Source organism: Cebus imitator, unplaced genomic scaffold (assembly GCF_001604975.1).
Source record: "Cebus imitator isolate Cc_AM_T3 unplaced genomic scaffold, Cebus_imitator-1.0 Scaffold9, whole genome shotgun sequence".
In the NCBI taxonomy this organism is placed as follows: domain Eukaryota; kingdom Metazoa; phylum Chordata; class Mammalia; order Primates; family Cebidae; genus Cebus; species Cebus imitator.
The window spans coordinates 11,517,046-11,528,641 of record NW_016107324.1 but is presented as its reverse complement, the minus strand read 5'-3'; the positions used below and the strand labels follow the sequence as shown (position 1 = coordinate 11,528,641).

Sequence of the window (11,596 nt, the reverse complement as noted above, 5' to 3'; positions counted from 1 at the left end):
AAAAAAAAAAAATAAAATAAAATAAAATGAAGTTCAGCCATAATAGTAAGCCTGAATTTTACTCTCTGAATTGCTACTGTTGATTACTGTTAGTTATGCCCCAGATCCCCTATATCAGGTGGCAAAGATCCCCAATTTACACAAGAAACTCAGACTATTTGGAAAAATAAATATTGTCACTTTGAAGCTGGAATGAAAACTCAACCTTGAAATCTCAATTCATTTAACTATATTTTAAAATTTTACCCTTATAAATTATAAATCCCTTCCAGAAACTCTAAGGAAGACGTCTTAATGCATTGACTTGCATTTTAAAGAACCTGAATATTATTTCCCAAAAGGAATTCTAAAATTGAGACACACTGAAATATTAAAATATCAATACCCAATTTAATCCTCATTCATTATGTTTTTATTTCACGCTTTCTCCACACTTGCCTTCTGGACTTATCTTGGGGAGAAGAATGGATTCTTGTGTTAGTTGATCCCACCACAGAGCCCAATTTAACACAATTCTGTGTTCCTGTTTGTTAAATTCATCTTTACAATCATACTTCAGGAATGAGTCCAAAACAGACTTGTGTGTGAAAAAATCTTGTTCGTTTATCCAATACCTAAAAACAGTGATATAAATGTTTTGTTTTTTTTTTAATTCTGGAGAAAAAGGCATCATTCCTTTTTATCTGCTCAAGAGTATCTAACTCTTGAGGAACACATAATACTGATTATGCAAATATTACAAAGACAGAAAACTCTTGAGTCCCTTCTGTCTGATATAAATTTTATATTCATGGAGAATGCAGGCTCAGTTCCACATAAGAAGCTTGTGCTAACAATTACAAACTAAATACTATCTACAGTATTTTAATATTATCAAAAGAGAACTAATGAAACTACCTGGGAAATGACTGGATTGGCACATGTTCTTGGAAATGTCCCAAATAAAGTTTCTCAACTTGATGCACGAAGTCTATAGTTCTTTTTTCTTTTTCAGAAAAATACTTTTTTTCTTTTAAAATTTCAACCTTGAATAAAAAGTAATTAAATTAAAGCAGTGACTTTACAAAAATCAAATACAATTGTAAATAATGTCTTAAGATTATCAAAGAAGGTATTACTGGGAATTAAAGATTTATATTTTGAACGTTTGAGTTAATGTATGTTAACACAAATTTTCTTTTACCACAAATCTAAAATAGTCACTTAAAAAACATGAAGGGGTTGTCACACTTTTACTTATTAGATATTAGTTGAACATTAAAATTACTTAAAGTTGTTCAAGGTTTTCTTCCAAGTTTTTCACCAAGGCTTTCTAGAAAATGAGTATACATCTTTACCTACCAAAAAGTTCCGTATATTTTTATCAGGTGTATAGAAGCATATCTTGAGCAATTGGTCTTTTACATTGAACCCCTAAAATAAGCATAGAAAACCAAAAATAGTTACATTTTGTAAGGGAACTATTTTGAAAATAAATATATGATACAGAAACACTCTATGACAGACATCTATCTTGTTAGAATTCCATAGCTATCTCCTCTTTCAAATATTCATTTTCCCAGTTTTATTTTTTAATTTTAATTTTTTTTTTTTTTTGAGACAGTCTTGCTCTGTTGCCCAGGATGGAGTACAGTGGTGTGGTCACAGTTCGCTGCAGCCTTGATCCTCAGGCTCAAGTGAGCCTATCACCTCAACCACCCAAGTGGCTGGGGCTGCAGGTGTGCACCACCATGCCTGGCTAATTTTTTAATTTTTTTTAGAGATGGGATTTCTTCATGTTGCCCAGGCTGGTCTTGAGCTTCTGGGCTCAAGCGATCCTCCTGCCTCAGCTTCCCAAGGTGCTAGGATTACAGGCATGAGCCACCCCGCCTGGCTCTCCTACATGTATTATATGTATTTACTGCCTATCCCTAAAGTCCTTAAGTGTTTTGTCAGAGCAAAGGCAGCACACAGAACAATTTAAGGCAATGCTAGGCTACCACAGGACCAAAATGATGGCAATCTGGTATGCCGATTCAAGTGGTAACAAAGATCAATGTAAACATCCACATATTTCCACTACTCTGCACCTCCTGAAACTTGCCATGGGCAAGACTCGAACCATGCAGATTAGAGCTAGATTTCAGCTTAGTCTAGGAGCCCTACTTCTAGGACTTACCCTTCTCATATGAAGTAAAACCACAGAGCATAAAGCCCCAGCAAAGGTCTAATTTACTAGAAAGTTCGAGTGGAGACGTAAGGGGTCATATGAACAATACAGAATGTCTTCCAATAAATAATGAGCTCTTGTGCATGCTTGGACATGTGTGAAGTCTTCTTTGAGAAACACTATCTCCTCCTAATCAAAGTGCCAGTTCTAATAGAGTACTTTTTCTCTTTCTGTTTTTTTTTTTTTTTTTTTTTTTTTTTTTTTGGTTTATTTTGAGTCAGGGTCTCATTCTGTCACCAGGCTGGATGGAATGCAGTGGCGTGATCTCAGATCACTGCAACTTCTGCCTCCCGGGTTCAAACGATTCTTGTGCCTCAGTCTCCCAAATAGCTGGGATTACAGGCACATATCACCCACCTGGCTAATTTTTGGCATTTTTACTAGAGACAAGGTTTACCATGTTGGCCATGCTGGTCTCAAACTTCTGCTTCAAGTGATCTGCCTGTCTCAGCCTCCCACAGTGCTGGGATTACAGGTGTGAGCCACTGCACCCAGCCCAGATAGTACTTTTAAACACCATTTAAAAATCTCTTCAAGAGATATGGAAACAACCTAAGTGTCTAACAACAGATGAATGGATAAACTAAATGTGGTGTATATGCACAAAAGAATATTTGGCCTTAAAAAATACAAGGAAAGGCTGAGTGTGTTGGCTCATGCCTGTAATCTCTGCAGTTTGGCAGGCCAAGGCAGGAGGATTGCTTGAACCCAAGAGTTGGAGACCAGCCTGGGCATTATACTGAGACCATGTCTCTACCAAAAGAAAATTTTAATTAGCTGGGCATGTTGTGATGTGCCTATGTGCCTGTAGTCTCAACTACTCAAGAGACTGAGGTGGGGGGATCACTTGAGCCCAAAAAAAAAAAAAAAAAAAAAAAAAAAAAAAAAAAAAAAAAAAAAAAAAAAAAAAAAAAAAAAAAAAAAAAAAAAAAAAAAAAAGGAAAAAAGGTGAAGAAGAAAACCTGCCTTTTTAAACAACATGGAGGAAATTATACTAAGCCAGACATAGAAAGACAAATTCTTCATGCTCTCACTTCTTTATGGAATCTAAGAAAAAGCTGAACTCACAGTAATAGAGAGTAGAATGATATTACCAGGGACTGTGGGATAGGGGAAAAAAAGGAGATATTGGTCAAAAGGTACAAACTTTCAGATTTAAATAACTTCTGGAGACCTACGTACAGCATAGTGACAAAAGTTAATAATAATACATTGTATACTTGGAATTTGTAGAGAATAGATTTCAGGTGTTCTCACCACATATACACACATAACTATGTGAGGTGATAGACATATTAGCTTAGTTGTGGTAATTTTTCACCACGTAAATACATATCAAAACAATATATTATACACCATAAATATATGTAATTTTCATCACTCATACCTAAATAAAGTTAGGGGGAAAATATCTTCAAGAAAGTTCTCAGGCTGGGCATGGTAGCTCATGCCTGTAATCTCAGCACTTTGGGAGGCCGAGGCTGGAAGATCACCTGAGGTTAGGAGTTCAAGACCAGCCTGACCAACATGGAGAAACTGCATCTCTACTTAAAATACACAAAATTAGCTGGGCATGGTGGTGCACACCTATAATCCCAGCTACTTGGGAGGCTGAGGTAGGAGAATGGCTTAAACCTGGGAGGGGGAGGCTGTGGTGAGCCGACATTGTGCCATGGCACTCCAGCCTGGGCAACAAGAGTGAAATTCCATCTCAAAAAAAAAAGAAAAGAAACAACGTTCTCAGTACCAAAACATTTCTCAGTGTTATTTCTTTTTTAGAGTTAGAGACAAGGTCTTGCTCTGTTACCAGCTGCTTACAGGTGCAATCGTAGTTCACTGCAGCCTAGAACTCCTGGGCCCAAGAGATTCTCCTGCCTCAGACTTCTGAGTAACTAGGACTACAGGGGTGATATGGTTTGGATTTGTGTCCCTGCCCAAATCTCATGTTGAATTGTAACCCCCAATTTTGGAGGAGGGGCCTGCTAGGAGGTGACTGGATCAAAGGGGCAGATTTCTCTCTTGCTGTTTTTGTGATAGTGAGCGAGTTCCCATGATATCTGATTGTTTAAAAGTATATAGCACCTCCCCACTGCTCTCTCTCCCTCCTTCTCTTGCCATGTAAGACATGCCTGCTTCCTCTTCCCCTTCTGCCATGACTGTAAGTTTCTTGAGGCCTCCCTAGCCCTGCTTCCTGCAGAACTATGAGCCAATTAAACCTCTTTTCTTTCTAAATTACCCATTCTCAGGTAGTTCATTATTATTTATTGATTTTTTGAGCTCTGTTGCCCAGGCTGGAGTGCAGTGGCACCATTTGGCTCACTGCAACCTCTGCTTCCCGGGTTCAAGCAATTCTCTCTGCCTCAGACTCCCAAGTAGCTGAGATTATAGGTGCCCACTACCATGCCAGCTAATTTTTGTAAGTTTAGTACAGATGGATTTTGCCATGTTGGTCAGGCTGGTCTTGGACATCCTGACCTCAGGTGATCCACCCATCTCAGTCTTCCAAAGTTCTGGGATTACAGGCAGGAGCAACCACACCTGGCTCAGGTAGTTCTTCATAGCAATATGAGCATAGACTAATATAAAGTGCAAGTTACCATGTCCTTTTTATTTTTTGTAGAGACAGGGTCTGGCTATGTTACCCATGCTGGTCTTGAACTCCTGGCCTCAAGTGATCTTCCTGCCTCAACCTCTCAAGCACTGAGATTACAGACATAAGCCACTACTCCCAGCTCTTCTCAGTGTTATTAATATCATTATTTCCTAGTAAAGACTACATAAATTTCTTAGTTTTTGAAATAATTATAAATCAATTTTATAGTAACTAGAAATTATATTAAATACATTTTAAGGCTTTATGGATTATACTACTCACCATATTCTTCAAAAGTTCAGAGGCTTCCTTTATATTGTTTTTTTTTAAATTTTCAAAGACCAAATTTAGGCCTATTCCAATCAGCTCCTCAAGTTTTTGAGCAGAATGACTATTCATCCTGAAGAAAGTTTGTGCCTCTGGTATTTTGTTGTTTAAAATGGCATTGGCAATAACTTCCTAGGAAAAGAAAAACGTTCGCCTTTTAAGTTCCTTTTCATTTCCTTATTACAATTATCAACATGAGATTTATACATTTATTGAGCATCTAAGAAACTTATATTTAAAATCTATTACTAGATTTGGGGTTAGGTTCAAGGGATATAAAATTGAGTAAAACAAAGGTCCTATACTCCAGGAGCTATTGGAAGACACGTTGATTATAGTACTGTATAAGGGCTGTGATAAAAGTCTCCCAGGGTGCTAGAGAGGAAGGTCGGGAAGAGGAACACCTAAATAAGAAGGATGACCACCACCCTGCGCCACCCCCACCATCTGGACACAGGCTTCCTAGGAGAAGTAACTGGTAACTGATGAGACAAAAAAATTTAAAGACCAGTAACTGTTCCATAGATATACTGAGATAAGAGGGCAGGTGTTCCAAAAAGAGGGAATATCGTATGCAGAGGAACAAAGCAAAGAAACTGCATCAAGCCTTCAGGGAACTACAAATTACTCAATAAAACTGGAGAAAAAACTGAAGAGTAGCAGATGAGACTTGAAAGCAAAGCAGAGGTTCCATCATGACGAACCTTGCGTATGAGGTAGATGTTATCCCAAAGCTGTGGAGCCACTGAAAGACCTTAAAAGCAAGATGTGATGTAATCAGATACATATTTACGGAAAAATATCCAGGCAGCAATATAGAGAGTGGACTGAAAGTGATTCAAGCTCAAGATACTGAGGCATTAGAAGGCTACTACCAATAATCCATGTGAAAAGAAATACTTAAAGTGAAGATCTAAACCCTAGAGAGAACAGAAAGGAGGCATACTCAACCTGACACTTTAAAGGCATCTGTAAACCCCATTAAGCCATATATAAAATTTTGTCTATATGGACACATTCACATGCCTGCTTTTGCAGACAGGGTCTACAATTTTTATCAAAGTAAACTATAACCCCTTGCCCTGGCAAAAGTTGAAAATCAGTGATTTTGAGTACAAAGAAGACCACAGAGCCTTACAGAACATTAGAGGAGGGAAACAGAGAAACCTGTAAAGGAGACAGGAAAAAGGAGACAAAAAAGTAGAAGGAAAAGTATGGAATTTCTGACTTTTTAAAGTTAGGCAATGAATAAGAGATACAGAAAATGCAGTCACAGTAGGTACTTCCAAATCTCTCCACCCCAAGAACAGCAATCTTAACAACCTGGCAGCATCTCAATCCTATCACTTTCATTCCTTATTGATTATGATCATCTGTGTTAAGCTGTTTTAGCTTTTGTTTGTCCAATACCAATACACTGCAGTGGGTGAAGGAATTCTTCCAGTCCCTAAGTCACACAGATAGTAGTAAATTTTAGCTCTATTATTGTAACTTCTACTGTGAGGGGAAAAAAAGGCAAACAGATGGATGAAAATTTAACTGGGCAAAATGTCTTAAATTACAATTTCAGATAGGATTAAAATTAAATATTCTTCTAAGTAATAATGTCATAAAATAAAAATTTCCAAAGATCTAATCAGCAGCAGCAATTCAATTTATCTAGATGTCAGGCAGAATGCATGAGTTCAAAGTACCAGGCTTGAGCCAATGAGACAGTATTGCTAAGAGTATTCAAAATACCAGGCTTGATGAGGGCGTATTGCCACTTCACTAAACTAATGGGTTTAGAGTTGGGTGTTTGTTACTGAACCCAAGTGAGCAGACCTGGCATTAAGCGGGAGCCTACCTATGTCGTGAATTAAATAAATGCAGCTTGTAGACATAAATTTGAAGTCATAATCAGAGATTCCAAAACTGATAAAACCTAAAACCTTTGCCAAACATTCTGAATCATAAGTGTGTAGAATCTGAATTCTGTTTTTTCTATTGTTTTCTCAGATTTTCTGAATCTGGCAAATAAAAGAAGTAATAATTACTCATGCTTACCTCAAAGCTGAGTTTCTCCCATATACTGCTTTCCTTTACTTTGGGGACATTTTCATGTACATCATATTCATCTATAGCATCTGTTAGCTTCCAAGGAAACTTTATCATGAAGGTTCGAAGTTCATTAATGTAGCCAGTCAAAATGTTCTCTCCTCTTTGCAGATGTTCATCTAGATCTGTGGAAAATATCAATGTGCCAATTTGTGCATATGTGTGTGCATGTGTGCATAAACCATGAGCTGTTATATAAAAGAATTCTAGAGAAAGTCTAAATTCAAACTTGGTATTTTAAAATTTCAAACAGTATGTTTGAGGTTTTTCCTATTTACAAGCAAGTAGCTCTGTATTTTAATATAACCCTTTCCTTTTCTTGTTCTTCGTGATTAGTCCTGGGTCTTTCTACCAACTTTCTCAACATCAAAACCCATTTCACTTCCTGAATTACAAACTGACCTTACTCAAACATAATAAATAATGTGCCACTAATTTATGCCATCTCACACAATAGCAGCACTTGTATCTGTTCTGACGCAGGAACAGCAGAATTGCCCCGTTCCTAGCTGCTATTCTTACCTTCAGTATGAATAAAAAGCTCCTTTATTTGCTTGTTAAGGAAAGACAGTGTAAGATTAAGCAATTGTTCTGAAAAGTGTTTGCTTTGGGGTTCAGAATAGCTTCCCCGAATTGCTGAGCAAAGTAAATCCAATGCTGGTATCAACTCTTCCACATCTGAGAAAGAACCAAAGAAATTAACACGATCAACAGGATCTTCCCAATAAAATTAACATATCAAAAATGTCATGTTACAATCTTTTAAAACATAAAACAAGGATCCATGTCTTATTTTTAAAAAGCTCACGAAACTTTTATGAAGGCTTATTACCTGAAATCTTAAATGATTCTAATTATTAATAGTTATTATTTACTGGTATCACTGCTATCTACCCTTCTGCTGATCACCTGCAAGTACTGTACTTGGTGTTTTATAAATGCTATCTCATTTATTCCTTTCAACAACTTAAGAGGTAGGTGTATATTATATTCTCTTTCCATTGATTAAAAAAGCTGAAGTTCAGAGGATAAGCAACTTGCCAGAGCTAATTTATAAAGTAAGTGACAGGGCCAGGCACAGTACCTCATGCCTGTAATCCCAGCCCTTAGGGAGCCCAAGGCGGGAGGATCACTTGAGGTCAGGAGTTTGAGATCGGCCTGACCGACATGGTGAAAACCTGCCTCTTCTAAAAATACAAAAATGAGCCAGGTGTGCTGGTGGGTGCCTGTTAACCCAGGTACTCAGGAGGCTGAGGAAGGAGAATTGCTTGAACCTGGGAGGCAGAGGTTGCAGTAAGCCAGGATCCCGCCACTGCACTCCAGCATCCTGGACAAGAGTGAAAAAGAAAATGAAAAACAAAGTAAGTGGCAGGGTGAAAATTTGAATTTAAGCCTGTCTGATTGCAGAGCTATTCTGTGTTAAACATTCAAGTGAAAGCAAGAAGTGTGGGACCCTGAATGTTTTATCTGCAGCTGAGGTTCTAATTAAGTGATTCCTGTTTCTCTCGGCACTGGCCCCACCTTTAGGATTACATCTGTGAGACCAGAATGATGGGAAACGGGTTTTCCCCCTAAGGAAGGTTAAGGCTATTCCCACTGCTTCTCATTCCAGACCCATCTCCACCCTTAAGAGCTGAGCAGGGCAGGTGAGAGTGAAATGAGGAGAAATCATTAACCACTAAACAACAGAAATGAATAGTGACTCTACAATTGCTAATGGAGCCCAGCTCAATGCCAGCAACCAAGCCATTTTCTAGAAATTCAAGCAGTTTTTAAAACATCAGAGCATTAGAAAAGTTGGCAATTCAAGAAAGAGGAGACCAGACTCCGCACTCAAAACAAGAGAGAGTGTGTGGGGCTTTTTTTTTGGAGGTAGAGTTTCACCCTTGTTGCCCAAGCTGGAGTGCAATGGCATGATCTCAGCTCACAGAAACCTCCGCCTCCTGGGTTCAAGCAACTCTCCTGCCTCAGCCTCCCAAGCAGCTGGGATTACAGGCATGCAACACCACCACACCCAGTTAATTTCTGTATTTTTAGTAGAGATGGGGTTTCGCCATATTGGCCAGGCTGGTATTGAACTCCTGACCTCACGTTATTCGCCTGCCTTGCCTTCCCAAAGTGCTAAAATTATAGGCATGAGCCATCACACCTGGCTGACTTTGATTTTAACAGAAGGAAACTTTATTGAAATGTTTTTCTGTCCTGTATAAAACTCTTGAATTTGAAAAATCATCTCTTCCTTGCATGCTAAAAATACAGTGTACTAAATAAGATAGAAGAAATTTCATAGCCCATATAGTATGAGAGCATTTATAGAATATAACACTGTCGAATTTCCACAAAGTTGCCTAGGCATGGTGGCTCACATCTGTAAACCCAGTACTTTGGGGGGCAGAGGATTGTTTGAGCCCAGGAGTTTGAGACCAGCCTGGGCAACACAGAGAGACCCCATTCTCTATAAAAATAGCTGAGGGTGGTGGTGTGCACCTGTAGTCTCAGCTACTTGGGAGGCTAAGGTGGGAGGACTGCCTGAGCCCAAGATGTGAGGCTGCAGTAAGCTGTTCATCATGTCACCGCACTCCAGCCTGGGCAACAGAGTGAAACTCTGTCAAAAAAAAAAAAAAAAAAAAAAAAAAAAAAGAAGAAACTTTCTAAAACGTATATAAAATCCCAAGACTAAATTTTGGCAAATAAATGAGTCCTCGGAAAACCCAAGGCAATAATTTGCAAGTTGTTAAGATTAAGTAAGTACAAATGTAGAAATCTTTATTCTACTTACTTCTTAAATATAAATGGGATGAAAAATGATCAAACTGATCAGGTACAGACGATTGTGACGATGGGTTAAAAAGATTTTCCTTGCTCTTCAGAAAGAAATCTACTGTGTCCAGCTGACGATTTTCTATCCCAGCCTGAAATGAGAAAAATAAAAATAAAAAATTAACAACAGGAAACAAAATCAGGATTCAGATTAAAAAAACTTTAGAATTTAATGTGGTGAGACAGGAGGCAAAAGGCTACATGAATACCTGGACTCCAGTCATTTTGACTGGGACCCTCCCCACTCCTCCTCTCCCCTCCTGCCTCAGCTTCCCAAAGTGCTGGGATTACAAGTGCGAGCCACTGTGCCTGGCCCAATTTCTGCTCCAGAAGAAACAGGTGGTTATTAGAATACAAAACCTTTCAGCTCTACCATTTTAGAATTCTAAAATGATTCAAAGCTCTTAGGGATTACTCTTACAATTAAGTTATATTCTATTTGAATTAAAATGTTATGGCAGTATAATATAAAGTCATACTCTGTCACTTAGGCTGAGGTACAGTGGCATGATCTCAACTCACTGCAACCTCTGCCTCCCCAACTCCAATGATTCTCGTGCCTCAGCCTCCCAAGCAGCTAAAACTACAGGCACACAGCACCACACCCAGCTAATTTTTTTTCCCCCCCCTCAAGGAGAGGTGCCCAGCGAGATTCTTAGTTGTCTTTTTTTTTTTTTTTTGGAGACAGAGTCAGGCTCTGTCGCCCAGGCTGGAGTGCAGTGGCGTGATCTCAGCTCACTGCAACCTCTGCTTCCTGGGGTCAAGCAATCCTCCCACCTCACAGTCCCAGGTAGCTGGGATTACAAGCCTGAGCCACCACACTCGGCTAATTTTTGTATTTTTAGTAGAAACAGGGTTTCACCATGTTGGCCACGCTGGTTTTGAACTCCTAACCTCAGTGACCTGCCTGCCTAGGTCTCCCAAGGTGCTGGGATTACAGGTGTGAGCCACTGCGCCGGCTGCATTCCATATTTTTAATAAACAAAAATAAAATAAACTTTTAAAAGTTAAAAAAAAATAGTATGATGGCCAGGCATGGTGACTTACGCCTGTAATCCCAGCACTTTGGGAGGCTGAGGAGCGTGGATCACCTGAGGTCAAGTGTTTGAGAACAGCCTGGCCAACATGGTGAAACTGTCTCTACTAAAAACACAAAAATTAGCCGGGTGTGGTGGTAGGCACCTGTAATCTCATCTACTCAGGAGGCTGAGACAGGAGAATCACTTGAACCTGGGAGGTGGAGGTTGTAGCAGGCCAAGATCACACCACTGCACTCTGCATGGGCAGCACAGCAAGATACTGTCCACACCCCCACCAAAAAAAAAAACCCAAACCCAAACCCAAACCAAACAAAGAGTATGTGACCTAAGAAGCCTAAAATATTTACTGCATGATCATTTACAAAGTTGGTGGGGCGCAGTGGCTCATGCCTGTAATCCCAGCACTTTGGGAGACTGAGGTGAAAGCACTGCTTGAGCCCAGGAGTTCAAGACAAGCCTGGGTAACACAGTGAGACCATGTTTCTACAAAAAAAATTTAAAAATTAGCTG

At 39.1% G+C, this 11,596-nt stretch overlaps 1 protein-coding gene across 1 annotated transcript in view; it reads right to left on the bottom strand.

The window, feature by feature from the left end:
- Positions 1 to 11,596, bottom strand: part of SPG11 (SPG11 vesicle trafficking associated, spatacsin) — a 100,396-nt gene that overhangs the window by 59,847 nt on the left and 28,953 nt on the right. The window contains exons 8-14 of the mRNA XM_037744117.1: positions 10,006 to 10,138; positions 7,749 to 7,904; positions 7,176 to 7,351; positions 5,085 to 5,261; positions 1,342 to 1,413; positions 898 to 1,025; positions 439 to 614 (exon numbers count right to left, since the gene is read on the bottom strand). Of these exons, the coding sequence (XP_037600045.1) occupies positions 439 to 614; positions 898 to 1,025; positions 1,342 to 1,413; positions 5,085 to 5,261; positions 7,176 to 7,351; positions 7,749 to 7,904; positions 10,006 to 10,138 (1,018 nt within the window). The remainder of the gene's footprint in view (positions 1 to 438; positions 615 to 897; positions 1,026 to 1,341; positions 1,414 to 5,084; positions 5,262 to 7,175; positions 7,352 to 7,748; positions 7,905 to 10,005; positions 10,139 to 11,596) is intronic.